This window comes from Phycodurus eques, chromosome 15 (assembly GCF_024500275.1).
Source record: "Phycodurus eques isolate BA_2022a chromosome 15, UOR_Pequ_1.1, whole genome shotgun sequence".
In the NCBI taxonomy this organism is placed as follows: domain Eukaryota; kingdom Metazoa; phylum Chordata; class Actinopteri; order Syngnathiformes; family Syngnathidae; genus Phycodurus; species Phycodurus eques.
Genome location: NC_084539.1, coordinates 4,608,755 through 4,631,317, shown reverse-complemented (window position 1 = coordinate 4,631,317; position 22,563 = coordinate 4,608,755). Strand labels below are relative to the sequence as shown.

The following is a 22,563-nucleotide window of genomic DNA, read 5'->3' as shown; positions in this document are numbered from 1 at the left end:
TTCTCCAGGGACTACAACAGAAGGTTACCTTGCAACGATAAAAAACATAGACGAAAACAACAACACGCAGCTATTGAAAAACAAAAGGGAGAGAGGATTTAATACAAACTACAAAGAATTTTACTATCTGGAATTTTCCTGGTGTGGCTCCAAATAGCATCTGAATAAGCCTCATTGATCCACTCTACACTGACAGCCACGCTTGCCCAGGCGAGCCAAGGAAAAACACAGGAAGTGAGCAAACAGACACGCAAACAAAACCAGGCTCATCGTGAATCATGCTGTACTTTTTTTTTTTTTTTCATCAACACCTTTAGTGTCCTTGGATTCCTTTAAATGTGGTGTATTATTATTATTTATTTGTTTATTATTTCTATAAATTTCTTTTCTTTCATTTTTTTTTTAAATTCCTTGAACACATCCAGACCCTTTCTTTCCCTTCTGCTTAATCTTTTCCTTCCCCATGAGCGAGTCGTGAGATGTCACGTTGTGAGCCACATAAAGAGCCATCCTTCCACCTCCTTCCTGCTCGATTCCTTTCATTGCAAACATGTCCTGTAGCTTCTCAGGCTCATTATGCTAAGCGCTTGCAGACTCTCACTGGTTTGATCTGGGACAGCATTTCTATTCTGTTGATACTTTTCCCTTTTTATTCTTACGATTTCCTATTTGCTGCTGCTGAGAAATATTTCATCCTATTCCTTTCTGAAGGGGATTTATCACAGATTACCTCGTATTCCTCCTAACCCGTGAGACATTTTTTTACTGCATATTTTTGTCGTTCTTCGCTGAATCGAATAAAGTACATCTCCTGGTTTCCCAATATATAATTCATGAAATCCTGCAGTGAAGGAATAATCCGGTTATTTTTGCATTTTTGATAATCTATGTATTTGCTCTGTAGGTTTCAGATTAAAGTACTCTCACCAAATGTACATTGTTAATTCATTTAAATTTAAAACCCACTAATTTGAAAACAAGAGCCAGGGGTCCTCAATTCAAAGTTAAAAAGGTCTAGAGCAGGAAATGCTTCACAAGCCAAAGTTCCGAGAATCATAATGCATAGCATGCATTCTAATTTAGTCTCAGATATTTTGTCGTCACTTACTGAATGTCAAATAAAATGAAAAAGATACAATTTGGACCAGTGTCCTTCCGTTGAGGAGCCCTTATAGTCCCCAAAGCCCTGGACGAATTAATGGAAATGAAACATTCTGTGGTGGACAAGCATGATAGATCTATTTATGTCAATGCACTGCGCTGAAGTGTGCATCCATTATGTGTGCATGAATATGCCATATCTTATCGAGCACACTAGGAACAAACGAGGAAGAAGAGGAGGGGGATTCGTTACGAAGGCAGAATAAGATATGGGAAGGGGCTGTTTTTTTGTTGTTGCTGTTTTTCAATGTATTATTTACATTAATCCAAATATTAATATGGTAGTTCCTGAGCAATGGTGTCCACCTTGCTCTTCTTTTGTTGAGGGAGTCAAAGCATTTATGTCATTTCGAGTGCAAAGGACCTTTTCAAATTAGGAAGTTAAAAAAATAAATAAAACACACACAAACCCTCTGGGCTAACACCGGAGTTGAAGAGTGGGATATGTTAGTGCAATTAACTGAAGATTAGCTTCACTAAAGTTAATCGTGTGGAAATGATTTGGTTTACCTTTACATAAATATTCAGTTAAAGGAAGAGCCACTAAGACTAGAGTTACATTGCGCAGTGGAAGTGACAAAAATAAAGATTTTTTTGTTCACAATGTGGATATGCTTCTTAGCGGCATAAGGAGAGTATGGAATTGTACTGTATATCTTCAGAATGGAATCAGGTCTCGTACAAATGTTTTGTATAAATATGTGCCTTAAATGGTTTTTAATCACGTGATTGGTATTTGCTTGTCCACCATTTTGTAGGTCGAGATCTGGAGTCTACACTAGGCTTAAAATCGGTAAAACGAGGGGACTGATTTGTGTTTGTTTTCACTGTAGATGCGCTAACAATGGGGATTGAAAGTTGACAGAGAATAGACTGTTTGGATGGAGTGGCAAAGACGCGATACGATGACAAAGTAGCCATCATAAACAATGATTCTTAACCATTGAAATGGTCCATTGACGTCAGAGAAATGGGCAAATAAGAATAAAGCAAAACATTCTTTTTCAATGATGGATGTAATTGGTTAATTGGTTAAATGTGTTCAATATTGATTGTTTTGTAGACACCAGTACGTTTAGATGCTATAAATCAATAGTTTTTGGTCTATAGTGATTGAATAAGAACATGACGAAACGACATTTTTGTACGTTAGTAAAGTCAGAGTGGGCAAGCGTACAACATCGACGTCTTGTTTAGTTGTTGCTAAAGTTAGGTGAAAGCAAGCATCCTGATTCACAGAAACACTCAAATCGACTCATTGCCTTTAATACAAGAATGAATACACAAAAGAGGAAGTTGGTGGGCAAATACCGTTCTTGAGCTAGAAGGACAGTCATGTTATAACAAATAGCAGACATCAGCAACAATTAAAAAATATTGTCCAAGACTTGGTGCTCGGTGGGAGAATTTCTACTCGAAAAACAGAGATGTTTCAACTCTTACTGAAGGGTACTGAACTTCGTGTAACCTACAAGCTTTGCCTTTTCCCTGACGAATGCTGTCTTCTCGACTTGATTCCAAATTGGCATTGGTTGGAAATGGTGACTGGAGTCTTTGTCCCGCTCACCTGTACTGTTGCAACCAAACACCACAGAGTAACATAGCATTTTTTTGACGTTGGCTACAAATCAAAACTCTCTATTCACACACTTACAAAGCACCGGAACATAACGGCTCGCCCAACATGGCGGCCGCGGCCATATCCAGATGTGCGTGACATCATGGGAAAAACTATCTACACGAGTCTAGCGTAAGCACACCGATTTGATATCCTCTATCAATGTGAGCTTGATGCCATCGAAATACTCTGATAGCTGACGCAAATAAACCAGTGTCTGCCTAAACGACACAAACATATTGCTAAACATGTAAATCTAAACTACAACGAAAGCTTAGATAGACCATTCAAAATTGTCGAAATAAGTTTCATTAGAGGTGTATTATGTAGAGGTTTCCATCATTTAAATCAGTGGGAAAAATAATAAGCCCAAGGCACTTTAACAATATGTAAGGCTTTAATATTGGTATTATTTATTATTGTTTAGTTCTGTGATGTCACTGCCCAATGTTGATACTTGTGGAGTTATTAATGTGTAATATGGGCATGTGCACATCTGGATTTTTTCATGTGCTCTGTGAATGGAAGCTCAGCAATATCGGACATGTGACACTTGAAGTATACATGTAACAAGCGTGATGATGTATTCTTAGCCCACTGCTGAAACTAGTTCAGAGCGGTTTCACAATTTGCAGGCAGATAACAGAGGATTAAATTGGCTATTTAATTTCACACTTGATCGGTGGGCAGGCACTAGCTTTTACCATGTTTAATAGTATTAGTATCATTACTTAATCTTATTAAAAACAAATTATATGAGTACATTAAATGGCAGGTGATGTGTCGAGGTAACTATAGGCTTGCGTTATACTTCATAATACTACATAGTATTAGTTCAACAATAGAGGATTATATATTATATTTTGTAATACGACAATCGGACAACAATGAAAATCGTCAACTGTAGTCATCAGGAATGAAGAAACTTGACAACACGCAAGATTGAATTTTCAAAATGTATGATGTCTGATTCTGCCCAAACTGTTGAATTTACGTTTATTTTAACACAATCTAAAACTACATCTATTCTGTGTTTCTGTGTTTCGAACACTGCTACTAATATTGTTTATGTGTCTAAAAATGTAGCTGTCCAATGAATAGTGCATGTACCCATTTGGTTTTTTGTCTGTTTGTCCGTCAATAAAAATAAAATCCCCCAGTCACAGACATGCTGTTCATTGGTCAGCTACAGTATGAAAAAAGCAGCATTGCAGTTTAGTTGTGCCACCTAAATATAGATGGACACTCTGCTACAATAAACTATGATAATGTTATTCGGAAAGGAGCTTAAATTAAACCCTCTGCATTCTAATCTCTCTTTGCTGGGTAATTCCAAAGTCACTTAAGAAAGATGCAAGTGCAACAATCTCATGTTATCTAGTGACTCTTGGAGCAGTCAATGAATTGAAGCATCACCTCTTACATGCTTTTATTTAGTCTAGATGTGCCGTGTCAGGCTTGAGGCTTGCCTCTGTCTTTCATCAGTCAAGCCACATTACCAAACTGGAAACAACTAGCATTATCCTTAATGACGGAGGTTCCTCTTGAGGGACTCAAAACTCCTAATAAACCTAAAGATGCATGCCTCAAGTGCCATCGTGGCATTATCTCCTCATTTGTGCACTCATTCAGCAAAATGACACTGATCCACCAAAGCCACACAAATTAACTCCATAAATGCTGTTGCTCTGAACCGCTAAACGTTAAAATTGACACTGTTATGGCTACAGTGGAGTATGTGGGGGCTTTTGCAGTGCAGATAATGTGCCAATCTTCATTTCATGCCTTGTAATTTTATTACTTTTTTAAAGCAATCCAGCAGTTGCCATACAATTACAAGCGCCTCAGATTACCAATACTCTCTCATTAAAAAATGTGCATGCCTAAATATTAAATTGTATTTGCTCTTTTTAAAGGACCAACATTTTTTTTCTCATTTACTCTTTTTTAGCTTAGATTTAAGCAACCTACAGTTCTGTAGTGCAATAAGTTAATATATTTTGTCATGGTAAAAGTGTGGGGAAATACATACATTTTCAAAATATTCCCACTTTATAGAGTTTTATAGGTTTGCGGGCTGCTGGAGCCTATCCCAGCTACTGGATATTTGTTGACGTAGGCAGGTGAAAGTGAGCATTGACCGTTCCAGGGTTACGCCTTGTGCTGTCAGGACAATTGTGGAACTGTCAAACCTGTGCTAAAAATAGAAAAATGTCAGCAGGGTACCACCTGAACTGTCAAATGTCAGTTTACAGGCACGCTACGTGTGCTCAAAATATCAAGTACACTTGAAAGTGTACCTGTGTTTCCCTCACTGTCAGGTCTAGGGCTGGAGTGGGTGTCCATTTGTGTCGCTCAAGGAGCAGAACTCTCACATTAGGTGGTTGGACAATTGACCACAAACTATACCTATGCAAATGAAACACAGATTAGCCTGCATCAAATGAATTCCCCATCAAGTGGAAAAATGGTCTTTGAGCACGTGGGGGTCCACTGTCACATAGGGACTGCATGATTTTTGGCTCCAGATTATGAGATAATCGAGAGACTTTATTCAAGGGAGGAAAATTAGATTACATTTTCACACATATATCCATCCATTTTGTTTACCAATTATCCTCACTAGGTTCGCGGGCTGCTGGAGCCTATCCCAGCTATCTTCGGGCGGGAGACGGGGTACACCCTTAACCGGTCGGCAGCCAATCGCAGTGCACATAAAAATAAACAACCATTCACACTCACATTCACACCTACGGGCAATTTAGAGTCTTCAATCAACCTACCACACATGTTTTTGGGATGTGAGAGGAAACCGGAGTGCCCGGAGAAAACCCAGCCAGGCACGGGGAGAACATGCAAACTCCACACAGGTGGGGCTGGGATTTGAACCCCGATCCCCATAACTGTGAGGCAGATGTGCTAACCAGTCGGTCACCGTGGGATGTGGAATGTCACCTCTCTGGCAGGGAAGGAGCCTGAGCTTGAGTGTGAGGTCGAGAAGTTCCAATTAGATATAGTCAGGTTCCCCTCCACACACGGCTTGGGCTCTGGTACCAGTCCTCTTGAGAGGGGTTGGACTCTCTCCCACTCTGAAGTTGCCCACAGTGAAAGGCGCCGACCAGGTGTGGGTATAATTATTGCCCCCCCCCCAGCTCAGCGCCTGTACATTGGGGTTCACCCCGGTGGACGAGAGGGTAGCATCACTGTACCTATGGGTGGGTGGACGGGTCCTGACTGTCTTTGTGCCGATGCACCAAACAGCAGTTCTGAGTGCCCACTCTTTTTGGAGTCCTTGCAGGAGGTGCTGGAGAGCGCTCCCGCAGGGGGCTCCGTCGTTCTGCTGTCGAGTCTGGGGTCTCTGAGGCGGGCTCTCCAATCTCTGGGGTTGAGGGCATCGATGTCGTTTAAAAAACTCCTCAGTGGCAAGGCCCCGGGGGTGGATGAGATTCGCTCGGAGTTCCTAAAGGCTCTGAATGCTGTGGGGCTGTCCTGGTTGACACCCCTCTGCAACATCATGTGGACATCAGTGACAGTGCCTCTGGATTGGCAGACTGGGGCCTTGGTCCCCCTTTTTAAAAAGGTGTGTTCCAATAAGGGGGATCACACTCCTCATCCTCCCTGGTAAGGTCTATTCAGGGGTGCTGGAGAGGAGGGTCCGTCGGGAAGTCGAATCTCAGCTTCAGGAGGAGTGATGTGGTTTTGTCCTTGGCCGTGGAACAGAGGACCAGCTCTACACCGTCGACAGGGTCCTCGAGGGTGCATGGGAGTTCGCACAACCAGTCTACATGTGTTTTGTGGACTTGGAGAAGGCGTTTGACTGTGTCCCTCGGGGAGACCTGTGGGCGATGCTTCGGTAGTATGGGGTACCAAACCCCCTGATATGGGCTGTTCGACCCCCCTGATATGGGCTGTACGACCAATGTCAGAGTTTGGTCCGCCTATCCGGCAGTCAGTCGGACTCGTTTCCGGTGAGGATTGGACTCCGCCAAGACTGACTTTGTCACCGATTCTGTTTATAACTTTTATGGACATAATTTCTAGATGTAGCCGAGGCGTAGAGGGGGTCCGGTTTGGTGGCTTCAGTATTGCATCTCTACTTTTTGCAGATGATGTGTTTCTGTTGGCTTCATCAAGCCGAGATCTCCAACTCTCACGGTGGTTCGCAGCAGAGTGTGACACGGCTGGGATGAGAATCAGTACCTCCAAATCTGAGACCATGGTCGTCAGTCGGAAAAGGGTGGCGTGCCCTCTCCAAGTCGGGGATGAGATCCTGCCCCAAGTGGAGGAGTTCAAGTATCTTGGGGTCTTGTTCACGAGTGAGGGAAGAATGGAACGGTAGATCAACAGGCAGATCGGTGCAGAGTCTGCAGTGGTGCGGACTTTGTATTGGTCCGTTGTTGTGAAGAAGGGCTTCCTCAGCCCTTACCTGAGGGAAGGAGCCGGAAGAGCCGGTGACCGGGATGTGGAGGGTCAGAGAGGATTTTGCACGCTCTTGTCTTAGTTCTGTCAGCGTGCAAGTCCTCAAGGGTGGGTAGGGGAGTACCGACAATCCTTTCAGTAGTTTTGATTGTCCGTTGCAGTCGGAGTTTGTCCTTTTTGTAGCAGCACCAAACCTAGACTGTGATGGAAGAACACAGGACTGATTCAATGACCGCTTTGTAGAACTGCCTCAGCAGCTCCTGTGGCAGGCCGTGCTTTCTCAGAAGCCGCAGGAAGTACATCCTCTGCTGGGCCTTTTTGAGGACGGAGTTGATGTTAATCGCCCACTTCAGGTCCTAAGAGACTGTAATTCCTAGGAACTTGAAGGTCTCGATGGTTGACACAAGGCAGCTGGACAGCGTGAGGGACAGCTGTGGCAAAGGATGCCTCCTGAAGTCCACGATCATCTCTACAGACTTGAGCGTGTTCAGCTCCAGGTTTTGTCGGCCACACCACAGCTCCAGCCGCTCCACTACCTGTCGATATGCAGACTAATCACTGTCCTTCATCAGCCCGATGACAGTGGTGTCATCTGCAAACTTCAGGAGTTTGACAACCGGGTGCGTTGAGGTGCAGTCGTTCATGTAGAGAGAGAAGAGCAGTGGAGAGAGGACACAACCTTGGGGTGCCCCATTGCTGATGCTGCGTGTGGATAAGGTGGTCTCTCCCAGACTCACCTGCTGTGTCCTGCTCTGAAGCTCTAAATCCACTGGCAGATGGCAGGCGAGACGCTGAGCTGGAGAAGCTCGGAGAAAAGGAGTTCAGGGATGGTGGTGTTGAACGCTGAGATGAAGTCCACGAACCGGATCCTCCAGTAGGTCCCTGCACTGTCGAGGTGATCTAGGATGAAGTGCAGTCCCATGTTGACTGCATCATACGCAAACCTGTTTGCTCGGTAGGCAAACTGCAGGGGGTCCAGCAGGGGACCTGTGACGCTCTTGAGGTGGTCCAGCACGAGACGTTCAAAGGACTTCATGACCACAAATGTCAGGGCGACAGGCCTGTAGTCATTCAGACCTGAGATTGTAGTTTTCTTGGGGACTGGGATGATGGTGGAGTGTTTTAAACAGGATGGTACTTCGCACAGGTCCAGAGATCTATTGAAGATCTGTGTGAAGACTGGAGCGAGCTGGTCCGCGCAGACTTTGAGGCAGGATGGGGACACAAGGTCCGGGCCTGCCACTTTGTTAATCTTTTGTTGTTTGAAAATGCGTCTCACATCCTGTTTGTGGATGGTCAACGCAGAAGTCAGAGGTGTGATTGTGGCTGGGCTGGGTGGGCGGGTGTGGGGTGTGAAAGTGCCCTTTTCAAATCTCCAGTAGAATGTATTCAAGTCGTTGGCTAGTGAGCTATTTTTCTCACCTTGGGGGGATCGTCGCTTGTAATTGGTCAGCGATTGTAAGTCATGCCAGACTGATTTAGAGTCGTTAGCGCTAAACTGTTTTTCCAACTTTGCTGCATAGTTCCTCTTTGCAATGTTAATTTCTTTAGTCAGCTGGTTTCTAGCTCGATTATACAGGGCCCTGTTTCCGCTTTGGTATGCATCCTCCTTAGCTTGGCGAAATTGCTGACGTTTGGCAGTGAACCACGGCTTGTTGTTATTGCGAAATGACTTTGTTGGTACACAAACCTCTTCACAGAAACTGATATAGGATGTGACAGTATTCATCCAGGCTGCCAGCTGAATTTTCAAAGACACTCTAGTCTGTTCCAGTCTAAACAGCTTTGAAGTTCCATCTTTGCTTCATTGGTCCACTTTTTCACAGTTTTCACTGTAGGCTTCACACATTTAAGTTCTTGTCTGTATGTTGGTATTAAGTGAATTAAGCAGTGATCAGATGAGCCCAGGGCTGCACGAGGTTTGGCATGGTATGCGTTATTGAGCGTAGTATAGCAGTGGTCTGAAATTTTATTTTCCCTGGTGGGACAGTCAATGAGCTGCTTGTAATTTAGGGAGTTTGTGTTTAAGTTTAGCTTTGTTAAAGTCCCCAAGAATAATGAGGGGTGAGTCCAGGTGTTTCGTTTACTTGTTAGCTTGAAGCGGAATGTAGACACCAGCCAGAATGAATGATGCGAGTAGAATGGCTTACAGTTCAAAAACAGCAACTCTCAATGCGGGCTGCAGTGTGTGCTGAGCTCCGTGACGTCTGCACACCATTTTCCGTTGATATAGAAGCATATCCCGCCGCCTTTTGTTCTCCTCGATGATTCCATGTCACGGTCTGCCCTGTGAAGATGGAAGCCGGGAAGCATGATGGCGCCATCGGGTACAGCGTCACAAAGCCAAGTCTCCGTAAAGCAGATGGCGGCGGAACGTCCGAAGTCTTCACTGGTCATTATCAGAAGATGAAACTCGTAAATTTTGTTGGGTCGGGAGCGTAGATTCACGAGGTGGATGGACAGAACTCTCTTGTGGAGTTTCACCTGGATGCCGGCTCGCTTCCCTCTGTGGCGTCGCCACCATGCGCCAAAGACAGCGGTCGCTGCTCCGGTGAGGAATTCAGAGAAAAATCTTAGCGGATTTTTGAAAGTTGGTGAAAGAAAGTCCGGAGTAGCCTCCTTGATGCTTAGCAAGTCTCCCCTTGTGTAAGTGAGTAGTGTAATGTATCCAAAGACGAACGAAAAACACAAAAACAAAAACAATACTAGAGAGCGAGGCGACCACACGGGTAGGCGCCATCTTACCATCCGGGAGGGGCTCAGAGTAGAGCCGCTTCTCCTCCAAATTGAGAGGAGCCAGATGAGGTGGCTCGGACATCTGTTTTGGATGACTCCTGGACGCCTCCCTGGTGAGGTGTTCCGGCCACGTCCCACCGTTGCCCCCGCGACCCGACCTCGGATAAGCGGAAGATAATGGATGGATGGAGTATTTCATAAAGAGTAGGAGTGACGACACCTTCTCTTCAAAGTTTGCTACTCAGATCATACGTGATATTGAGCGAATATTTGTTTGTGATCTTCAAACTTTCAGCGAGACTTTCTAAGACAAACGAAGATCTGTCGTGATGTGGAATGAATAGTATTGGTCAAAATTAACACCTGAGGAGGGCCAAGGTAAGGCACATTTACTGATATAGTACCTTTCATACACAGGGTACCTTAATATGCTTTTGATCATTAAAAGCAATATAAAACAAAGAGCAAAAGACATTTAAAAGCAAAATACAGAAATATAAAAGAGAGCTTACTAAAATGACAAAAAGAATGTACAGTTTCAGAAATATGTTTTTTAAAAAAAGATGATAATGCTCTAAAATGTTTTTAATCTGGATTTAAATTTGTAATCTGGATTTAAAAACGTTTACAGTTGGGGCTGATTTTGCTTCTGTTGGCAACTCATTCCATTTGCGTGCAGCATAACAGCTAAATGCTGCTTCACCATGTTTGGTCAGAACTTTGTGCGCCACTATCTGACCTGAGCCTGCAGATGTCAGAGCCCCACTGGGTGTACATATCAAAAGCATTTCTATAATGTATCCAGGACCTAACCCATTTAGTGATTTATAGACCAGTAGCAGAACTTGAAAGCTATAGCTGAGCTATACCAGAGCGATGAATTGCTCAGTGTTCTTGGCACAGGGTTGTTACTTGTGTTAACAAAATAGCTCCAGGATATGCTTACTTCTGTCCTCGTGCTGTGCTTAAACAATGTATGGGGTCATTTGAAGTACCTTGCTTAAGGCAACATAGGGCATCAGAAATTTTGTAATGAACAAAATGAGTATCGCCACTGGGCTCCTTTGCCAAATGCCTTGTATGTGCCTCTCTGTTGGGAGCACAGTGTGGATGACGGCTCCACAGGCCCTGCACTTAAAAGGAGACTCGGCTCACTAGCCCAGATCCCTCTAAATCACACAGATGCTACATTTGCCCTTTGTTTTTCTCCCACTCTTTGTCTTTAGTATATTGCTCATAAAAAATGGGGTATTGATTCTGTCCTCTTGGTTTTCATTTTGTCTGGAGAACAGGAAACATTGTTAGTGACGTGTTGTACACCCTCTACACAGCCAGGAAATGGTAAAAATTGTCATCTAGAAAATGAAGCATTCTGATATTTAAGCAACATGCATTAAATAAACAATGCAGAATGATGCAGAGGTTAAAAGGGTGAAAGAAAGAACTGGACAGACGCATGCAAACACACACACACACACAGACACGCGCACATGCACACACAACGATGTGGTGCACACCAATTAGTTACAGACAGAACCCCAGAAGTTGATGCCAGAGGCTTCTAGCGACAGAATACTGGCTCACACCATACGTTCAGCGTTCAGATATGACGTGCAGTATTGATGCGTTGAATTGATCTGTCCTTCCTTGATGCCTTCTTCCCCTTCTTTTTTCTCCTTTTCTTCCCTTCCCTCCTTTCTCTTATAAATGTATCTGTTTTTCATATTTTCTGAGATAAAATGCAAACCGCTTTGATTTGTGACACTAAAAAGTTGAATTAATGATTTTAACCTTTTGGGGTGACACATTATAGCCTTCAGTACACTGTCTTTAGGTTTTCTATGAGTGGTGAACAGTGTGAACATTTGGGCATCTATTTTTGTAGACAGTGAATCTGTGGCAGGACTTAAATGCTGGCAAAACCTGATTTTTTTTTTTAACTGCACGTCTTTATCACTTTGGTTGACAGGCCAAACCAAACTGGATGTTCTGGTACAGCAAGGGAGTGTCCTTGAACAGGTGCCTGTCTGAGTGACAATTGGTGGCAGAAAGTCGATCTAAGCCTATGCCTGCTCAGACCATGTCTAAGTCCTGGCGCGAGGTAGATCGCTGGTCTAACACAATTTTAGTGAATTTGACCGAGGCTCAGGCAGACAGATACTGAGCTACACAGACATATTTAAGTCACCAACGGGTTATCACCTGCTGATTCTGTATTAACAAGTGTAACAAGGGTGCCCGCTCATGTCATCTGTTGCCACATCGTTTCCAGAGCAACACTCACACATCGCTCCAATAATGCATAATCCTCTTCTGTACAGAGAATGGTGCTATGTATCTCGGTTGAAACTGTCAATTGTGCCACATTGAAAGGGAATGAGATAAGCTGCTTTGATTGGCTAAGACTGAAGTCTCTCTCTGTCGCCCCCCCCACCACCACACACACACACACACACTCTGTATAATGTATATCGGTATAGTGTATATTGGTATGGTATGGTTTTGGGCTGCTGGCCGGCTGGGTCTACCTTTTTTTTTCTGAATGCTCATTTGCATTTTCATCATCTGTGACAGTTTCATCTGTGACATTGCAACACCATTTACCGGTGTTTAAAATGAAAGTCTGAAAGTTTTATCAAGACCAACACACTACGCGACACTTCACTCGGTGTGTGACAGACCTAACAAAGCTTTTATATTGCTTAAAAGTTCCATATTTTGGCTATTTAGACCTCTATAGATTGACTCTCTAAAATGGACTTAGTATCAATGTCATTTAAAAAAATAAAACTTGGTTTTGTCATACGAGTGTCCAGAAAAGGCCACTCTGACAGCTACTTCTGTTTGACAGTTTTGTATTCACTTTATATATTTGGCTAAGACCTCTGGTCCCCTTTCCTCTGATTGGTTGCCTGCGTGTAGAAGACTGACCGAAGAGCACACGTGCTTGTTATGTCGACAGGGTTGGCTCGGGAGCAGAAAGGGAAGGCGAAGATCAGCTGGTATAATTCAAATGATTTCAACGTCTGGAACTCAGGAATGCGTTGACGGTTTTAATTCAGATTTTACATTCATTGAGGCACCATAGAGCCAATATTGCATCCCAAATACTAGAAAAGGTTGGTTTGGTAAAATATGGCACCTTTAAACCTTCACAAAAGTGTCTGCAAACTGTATATATGATGGATGTTTGATGAATGAATACAGTTGCTGTTTGCATTACATTGCGCTCTCAGTTATTACTAATCTCAAGATTTTACAAATTCCTAAAAATCCTCATGTGTGTTGTATGTGCAGACCAACGATGTAGGAGGAAACACATGGAATTGGCTCTACTTCATACCTCTCATCATCATTGGCTCTTTCTTCATGCTTAACTTGGTGCTTGGTGTCCTATCTGGGTAAGTAATTTTAGAGTACGGAAAGAACAAAAATGGTTGTGCAGCAATGCCATTGACAAATTAAACAAGAACTGATTAGCTTTAAAAGCATTTGTTACTTTCAAGTCTTTAAAAGACCTGATTGGAAGGTGATTTGGTTTACTGTGTGCTGCAGAGCCAAAAACAAATTAAGATAACAAATTAACACAATTCCCCTTCCCTTTCATTTCTGTCTATCTAGACTAGGATTTGTCTGCTGACCATAATTTTTACCCTCTCTCTACAAGTCCTAATGTACATTTAGGTTTAGGATCAGAATTTTAATCGGAGTTGACACAAATAAAAAACGGTTGCTTTTTGAGTAACCTTGATGCCATATTACTATATTATGTACTGTATGATGAAGATGTGTCATCATGTACATGTAGAAACCACCAGGGGCGCCGCCAAGGATTTTGGAAAAATATCACTTGGGCTCCACCAGTCCTGCAAATTGAAAATACTAATACAATCATCATTACATTTTTCCCATTTAGGATGCTCTTATGTCCAACTAATCCGATAATAACAATAATCCCATATAAAAGATTAGGCTAGAAGTTCAACATGCAATTTATGACTTTAATCATCTGTTCCTGGCTCTGACTACTGTCAAGTAATTGTGACTCCCAATCATTAACCTTGCAAAATTTGAATGGAAGCACAATTTTCATTCATCAATAGTCTAAATATCCTCTAAATCCTGCTGAGAGAGCTTTATGACATTTCCAGAAAACCTTTTAACTCCATACAAGCAGTGTCTTTTGCATGCTTCTACCATTATTGATTGATTGGTAAAATGCATTTCAACCTCTACTGGTTTGCTTCACACAACTAAATTTCTCACAAAGATGTCTAGTCGTGAAAATACAGTACTGAAAATGACACGGTTGAATGTTAGGTAAAATACACGGTCTTCACTAAAATCCAGTTGCACTTGCTATCCCTCAATTATGTGTGATAACAGCAATCTCGCAGGATCATTGCATGTCACACTGTAAGGTGACGTATAAAATCATTGCTCGGAAATGGCAGACTGTACCAAATCAAACTGAAGGCAAGTCAGTCTGTGTGTCATGAACGGAACAGAGGATAGGACCCAGAAATGTACGACTCCAAAACAAATGGACAGTTTCAAAAAGAGAGGTTTAATATACCGGCAGAGGCAGGCAATCCAAAAAAGGCAACAGTATCCAAAAACTGTGAGGCAAAAAGGCAAGGTGGATAATCGGAACAGGGTTTCGTCTTACTGTGAGTCTGTGACGTGGAAACAAGGAATGCTGGAACGCGATGACAAGGTACAATGAACTGGCGACTAGAAAGAATGAGACACGAGGTTAAATGCAAGGCGTAATTAGGGCGAACGAGGCACAGGTGGGGAAGATGCTCTCAGGAGCAGGTGTGTACAAGACAGGGGGAAAACAACAACCGGAACACACACCCATGACACTATACAAGTCAAGATGCACCATCAACATACATCCTGAGATGAAAATGCAGAAAATAAACCAATAATCTACTTTTGTCATACTCATTTGCAACATGCAGAAAAGTTATATTAGCAACAACTAGATGCCTACCAGAACATTTCGGTTTTTCTTTAAATTGAACCGTTACTTGTAAAATTAACAATTAATATTAAAAAATAAACTGAAAAAGAACTTCCTGGAATGGAATTTGTTTGACGTTTTGAGGTAATTTTACAGGGAAAAAGTAAAAAGAAGAAAAAAGACAAAACAAAACACACAGATATTGTTTTTTTCTTTGTTTTTGTTTTTGTTTTTACGTCAGGATTTTTTACAGGATTTGTGGTCTGACTCCTGGTCACCCTTGTCATCATAGTTTTAATGTTGACTTAACTTTTCGGGCAGCAAAAGCAACCACCGTTGTTTGGATACAAAACATAATCATAAGTTTGTCATCCTGAAATCAAATACGACTGGTTAGAGCGTCAGCCTCACAGTTCTGAGGACCCGGGTTCAATCCCCGGCCCCGCCTGTGTGGAGTTTGCTTGTTCTCCCCATGCCCGCGTGGGTTTTCTCCGGGCACTCCGGTTTCCTCCCACATCCCAAAAACATGCATTAATTGGAGACTCTAAATTGCCTGTAGGTGTGGTTGTGAGTGCAAATGGTTGTTATGTTTCTATGTGCCCTGCGATTGGCTGGCAACCAGTTCAGGGTGTACCCCGCCTCCTGCCCGATGACAGCTGGGATAGGCTCCAGCACGCCCGCGACCCTAGTGAGGAGAAGCGGCTCAGAAAATGGATGGATGGATGATATCCACTTTAGTACTGAAGATAAAGACATACAAATGATTTTAACCTTGAACTGAAGGAAGTCACTTTGGTGCAGCAGATAAATATATGAACTCTAAATAATACCACAACACACATAATACTAGGCTCTGTTTTAATTACCTTGCCATGAACAGCTGCCATATTTACTGTGCAGATAATTATCTTTTTTATCAGTTGCTATCTGACTTGTGCAGCTTGATAAAGATGTCCCTTTTGAATCAGTTGCAGGGTAAAAGCAGGCTGGCATGAACATGAAAACGGTATTGCAAACTCAACAAAAGAAGAAATGTCAAGTGTAACATTTTTGACTACTTTTTGTGGCAATTAAGCATCGACTATATGTTATTTCCAAAGGGATTTTGCCAAAGAGAGAGAGCGTGTCGAGAAGAGACAGGAGTTCCTGAAGCTCATCATTGACAAAGTTCTGGAACACAGCTGGAGCGTTAGTTAGTCCAAAAGGCATCACCAAATACTTGTAATGTCCCGTTGGTGTGTTGAATGCTGTTTTCCATTCATCCCCCTCCCTTATCCTGACGAGATGATATGCATTTCTTAAGTCTAGTTTGGTGAAAACCTTGGCTCCCTCCAGGAACTCAGAGGCGGTGGAGATGAGAGGAAGAGGGTACCTGTTTTTCACGGTTATGTCGTTGAGACCCCGGTAATCGATACAGGGTCGCAGGGTCTTGTCCTTCTTGTCCACAAAGAAAAATCCGGCTCCCACAGGGGATGAAGATGGGCGAATAATCCAAGCTGCCAGTGATTCATCCACATACTCCTTCATAGCCTTGTGTTCCGGCCTTGAAAGAGAGAATAACCTCCTTCGTGGTCAACTGCACAGTCATAAGATCTGTGGGGCGGAAGGGATTTGGCCTTGGACTTGGAAAAACACCTTTAATGTCCTGGTAACAGGTGGGCACTTGAGATAAATCAGGATCCCCAGATGGGGTCTATGGATTGTCATTTGAAACATAGCCCTGGGCACAATTGCTGCCCCATGACATAACCTGCCCAGAGGACCAGTCAATGTGGGCGTTATGTAATTTCAACCATGGGTTCCCGAAAATAAGGTCATGATTCATGGCGTCAAAAACATGAAAACTAATGCGTTCCGAGTGAGAATCAGGAAATGTCAATGCGAGTGTACTTTTTGTGGCAATTAAGCATGTAGTATATGTCATTTTCACAGGGAGTTTGCCAAAGAGAGAGAGCGTGTGGAGAAGAGGCAGGAGTTCCTGAAGCTTCGACGGCAGCAACAAATTGAGAGAGAGCTCACCGGATACCTAGAATGGATCTGCAAAGCCGGTTGGCAACATCCCTCAACCTGTGCTAGTTATTAAATCACCTGAAATAGGGAAAATGTCACTTTTGTTCCTTGTGCAGAGGAGGTGTTGCTGGAAGAGGAAGATGAGATTGCAGAGGAGAAGTCACCGCTGGATGGTGCGTGGTACAAGAGGAAACAAAATCTGCCAGGTGACAGCGACACTGCAAAATACTTTACTTTAGGTGCTTTCACACCAACATTACCAGGAACATTTAGTTTCTGGGGAAAAAAAAAAATTCTCGTGGCCCATTTTTGTTTTGCATTCACACAAGCAGCTCATGTCCCTAGAACATTTACCCCAATCAGAGTGATTGATTGATGGATTGATTGATTTTCTTTATTTAAAATAGAAAAAATAAAAACAAAAAATGTATATAAATTATGAACAAATAAAATAAAGAAAAAATATGATGACCCGGCAGAAGTAACTGCACTACATCTACAATGTCAGTGGTGGTAGTTAATGTAACATTAATAACAGTGAAATGCAGAAGTAGACCATATAATCTCATTTTCTGACTTGTTTATTGTTCAATGCAAACATGTGCAAATAATTGAGTTCATACTTCTGGCTCAGGTACCCAGAGTAGCCACTCCCTGCTGGTGTCTCTGGAATACCAAAAACCCCTTTATGAGGGATTTTCCAAAGGCTCACAAAAATGCATAAAGCTGTATTCTGGCCACCCCTAACTAATGTTTACAAGGTGAAACATTTGTAGTGTGCTCAGAAATACATTAGGACTCATTTTCAAATGGTTTTATTTATTGATGAATTTGTGCTACTTTGGATGGTCAAGATGGCTGGAGTCCCAACAAGGCTGCAACGTCGGCAAGGAGGTGGTGAATTTATGTTTTAAGGTGGAATAATCGAGAGTGTGATGGTGGGCCACTTTCAGGTGCCTGAAGATGTGACCTATGTGGAGTTTTTAATTGACCATTTCCTGCCATGGTACAAAATGAAGTACTGTACCTTCTGCAGTAAAATGTTGTGGCCATCATCATGTTTTTGAATGAAATAAAACTATTATTCATAGTTTTATTTCATGGGAATAATATATAATATGCCCTAACACCATATATATATACAGTATGGGGAAAATGATACGGTTATAGTGAACATTTTAATAGTAGGCCAGTGTAAAATATGTTGGCCAATAACATAAGTGCAGTTCTCCATCCATTGCTTGTCCTGATTAGGGTTGCCTTTCGGAACCGATCCCAGGGGACATTGGCATCATTGACTAGTCGCTAGCCAGTTGCAGAGCACATATAGCTAAATATATCATCCTCAGTGAACTTTACATGCATGTTTTTGGGCTGCACTGTTAGTACGTCTGCTTCACAGTTCCGGGGTTTGGGGTTCCAATCTGAAGTTTGCATGTTCTCACCATGTTTGCATGTGTTTTCTACAGGTAATCCAGATTCTTCACACGTTCCAAAAACATGCATGTTAGGTTCATATCTATTAAAATAATGAGTCACATGCATGTTCGGTTCATATCTATTAAATTATGAGTCAATTGTCCCATGTGAGTGGGGATGGTTCATGGGCACCCTGCAAATGTTTGGCAGGCAGTCTAGGGTGTGCCGTGCCTCTCACCTGAAGCCTGCAGCAATAGACTTCAGTTCAAGTGCAACCCTAATGAGGAAACGTAAAAGGAAGGGTGGGATGTTATTGGGCTGTTGGAGGAAACCAGACTACTTGGAGAAAATATGGGAATGGGAGGGGAGAAAATGCAAACAACACACGTTTTCTAACTGATATTATTGTTTGAGGCTTTCTTCAAAAAAGAGCAAACCTGATAATATTACTGTATTCATGTGTGCCCTTACTACAAAATGCACATATAGCAGGTTGTATTTACCCGGAGACTGACTGAGCTAAGTGAAAGCACAGTGTCTCTTTATTTCCCCTTTACTTAGAGGATTAAGGTGTCTGAGTCCCTCACTGTAGAAAATTCTCTCAGATGTTGTTACGCAGAATTTGAATGAAGGTTATGAGTGCTGAGGAGTGAACACGGCAATTATTTAGCTATTGACCTTCTATATTCCTAATCTTTGAATGAAGGGAAATGAAGAAATTACCCTCTATTATAGTTTCATATGGGGTGATGCTTCTATAAAACCCCTTCAATAGTGTTTGAAATATTTTTCATTTACTTTCTGACCAATATTTTTGACTAGTTTCCATCCATCCATCCATCTTCGATCGCTTATCCGAGGTCGGGTCGCGGGGGCAGTAGCTTTAGCAGGGACGCCCAGACTTCCCTTTCCCCAGCCACTTCATCCATCTCTTCCGGGGGGATCCTGAGGCGTTCCCAGGCCAGCCTAAGGATGTAGTCTCTCCAGCGTGTCCTGGGTCGTCCCCGGGGTCTCCTCCCGGTAGGACGTGCCCAGAACACTTCCCCAGGGAGGCGTCCGGGAGGCATCCGAATCAGATGCCCCAGCCACCTCATCTGGCTCCTCTCGATGTGAAGGAGCAACGGCTCTACTCTGAGATCCTCCCGGATGACCGAGCTTCTCACCCTATCTCTAAGGGAGAGCCCTGCGGAGGAAACTCATTTCGCCGCTTGTATCCGGGATGTCGTTCTTTCGGTCACGACCCACAGCTCGTGACCGAAAGAACGGGTAGGAACGTAGATCGACCGGTAAATCAAGAGCTTCGCCTTTCGGCTTAGCTCCTTCTTTACCACAATGGATCGATACAAAGTCCGCATCACTGCAGACGCTGCACCGATCCGCCTGTCGATCTCTCGTTCCATTCTTCCCTCACTCGTGAACAAGACCACAAGATACTTGAACTCCTCCACTTGGGGCAAGATCTCATCCCCGACCTGGAGAGGGCACGCCACCCTTTTCCGACTGAGGACCATGGTCTCAGATTTGGAGGTGCTGATTCTCATCCCAGCCGCTTCACACTCGGCTGCGAACTGCTCCAATGAGAGTTGGAGGTCACGGCTTGATGAAGCCAACAGAACCACATCATCTGCAAAAATCAGAGATGCAATAATGAGGCCACCAAACCGGACACCCTCTACACCTCGGCTGCCCCTAGAAATTCTGTCCATAAAAGTTATGAACAGAATCGGTGACAAAGGGCAGCCTTGGCGGAGTCCAACCCTCCCCGGAAACGAGTCCGACTTACTGCCGGATATGCGGACCAAACTCTGACTCCGGTCGTACAGGGACCAAACAGCCCGTATCAGGGGTTTCGGTACCACCTACTCCCGAAGCACCCCCCACAGGAACCCCCGAGGGACACGGTCGAACGCCTTCTCCAGGTCCACAAAACACATGTAGACTGGTTGGGCGAATTCCCATGCACCCTCGAGGACCCTGCCAAGCGTGTAGAGCTGGTCCACTGTTACATGGCCAGGACGAAAACCACACTGCTCCTCCTAAATCTGAGATTCAACTTCCCGACGGACCCTCCTCTCCAGCACCCCTGAATATACCTTACCAGGGAGGCTGAGGAGTGTGATCCCCCTGTAGTTGGAACACACCCTCCGGTCCCCCTTCTTAAAAAGGGGGATGACCACCCCAGTCTGCCAATCCAGAGGCACTGTCCCCGATGTCCACGCGATGTTGCAGAGCAACCAGGACAGCCCTACAACATCCAGAGCCTTGAGGAACTCCGGGCGAATCTCATCCACCCCCGGGGCCCTGCCACCGAGGAGCTTTTTAACTACCTCGGTGACCTCAACCCCAGAGATAGGAGAGCCCGCCTCAGAGAACCCAGACTCTGCTCCCTCATGGGAAGGCGTGTTGGTGGAATTGAGGAGGTCTTCGAAGTATTCTCCCCACTGGCTCACAACGTCCCGAGTCGAGGTCAGCAGCACCCCATCCCCGCTATACACAGTGTTGATGGTGCACTGCTTTCCCCTCCTGAGACGTCGGATGGTGGACTTTTGACTAGTTTGTTATTGTTTATTCACCACTTAACAGCTGAAGAAAAAGTCATCTCTTGGTTCAAATTCCGTTTTGCCATTTTGTGAAGAAACTCAGCCCATTTTTATATTACAGTACAGGAGTAGGATATACCTGTTGACGACATGGTATTTAATTAACTACTTGCACTAAAACAAGAGTTCCTGGTCAGGTCTGCCAATTTTAGAGATTATGGCTTTCTGGAGTCTCTTTGTTATTTCACTGTATTATAGAGATTATATAATTGAGCAGTTTACTCTGGTGAGAAAAAGACAATTTAGGGTTAAAGAGATCACCTTAAGATGTTTAATGTAGTCACTGATGGTGTAGTGGTCCAGTCGCCTGAATTTGGTGCGGGCAGTGTGGGTTCAGTTCCCACTCAGTGACGGTGTGAATGTGAGTGCAAATGGTTGTCCATGTCTATATGTACCCTGCGACTGACTGGCGACCAGTTCAGGGTGTAGTCCACCTTTCGCCCGAAGTCAGAGCTGGGATAGGCTTCAGCGCCCCTCGACCCTGAACAGGATAAGCGGTGTTGAGAATGGATGGATGTTTTATGTAGAGGAAATGTTGACACGAGTTTGACATTTCTCAGAAATCCTCTGATCCAACTTCTCCCCTTACCTGGAGTTCTAGGTTTTTATGTCCTTAGAGAAGACAAAATTTTAATGCATTTGCTTTGTCATTTCTACTAAAAAACAACTGTTACAGTGGAACTACTGTATATTCAGGTCACAATTGTCAATTTGTTCACCCTTGACAAAAGATTGTGGGCTCTATTTTCGTAGACAACGCAGCTACATTTCAGTATGAAACTGGCGCATCTTGATTTTCATGCAAAGCGCAAGAATCACTGTCCATGTTTGTCAATTTGGCAGACACATCTGTGCCACGCTGGGCATGTCAAGTCAAGTCATGTTTATTTATATAGCCTTTTATCTCAAAACAGTCTCAAAGGGCTTCACAGGCCTACAATAATTGGAATCCCCTAATCTAAACCTCCCCTTTTCCGACTGAGGACCATGGTCTCAGATTTAGAAGTGGTGATTTTCATCCCAGTCGCTTCACAGTCAGCTGTGACCCGGTCCAGTGAGAGCTGAAGATCGCAGCTTGATGCAGCCATCAGAACCACATCATCTGCAAAAAGCGGGGTCGCAATACTGACCTCACCAAACTGGACCCCTTCAACGCTTCGCCTGCTCCTAGAAATTCTGTCCATGAAAGTAATGAACAGAAACGGTGACGAAGAGCAGCCTTGGCAGGGTCCGACCCTCACTGGAAACGTATTTGACTTACTGTCGGAAATGCGGACCAAACTCTGACACCGGTCGTACAGGGACCAAACAGCCCGTATCAAGGGGTCCGGTACACCATATTCCCTCAGTACTGATCACAGGACTACCCAAGGGAGACGGTCGAAAACGCCATCTCCAAGTCCACAAAACACATAAGGACTGGTTGGGCGAACTTTCATGCACCCTCGAGGACCCTGCCGAGGGTGTAGAGCTGGTCCACTGTTCCATGGCCAGGATGAAAACCACACTGCTCCTCCTGAATATGAGATTAGACTTCCTGACTGACCCTCCTCTCCAGAACCCCTGAATAGACCTTACCAGGGAGGATGAGGAGTGTGATCACCCTATCGTTGCAGCCCATCCGGTGGTCC

At 43.8% G+C, this 22,563-nt stretch overlaps 1 protein-coding gene across 6 annotated transcripts in view; it reads left to right on the top strand.

Annotated features, from left to right (window-relative positions):
• Positions 1-22,563, top strand: part of cacna1bb (calcium channel, voltage-dependent, N type, alpha 1B subunit, b) — a 186,498-nt gene that overhangs the window by 82,285 nt on the left and 81,650 nt on the right. For all 6 annotated transcript variants that reach the window (XM_061699497.1, XM_061699498.1, XM_061699496.1 and 3 more), the window contains 3 exons: positions 13,232-13,335; positions 16,836-16,951; positions 17,030-17,119. In XM_061699497.1, the coding sequence (XP_061555481.1) occupies positions 13,232-13,335; positions 16,836-16,951; positions 17,030-17,119 (310 nt within the window). The remainder of the gene's footprint in view (positions 1-13,231; positions 13,336-16,835; positions 16,952-17,029; positions 17,120-22,563) is intronic.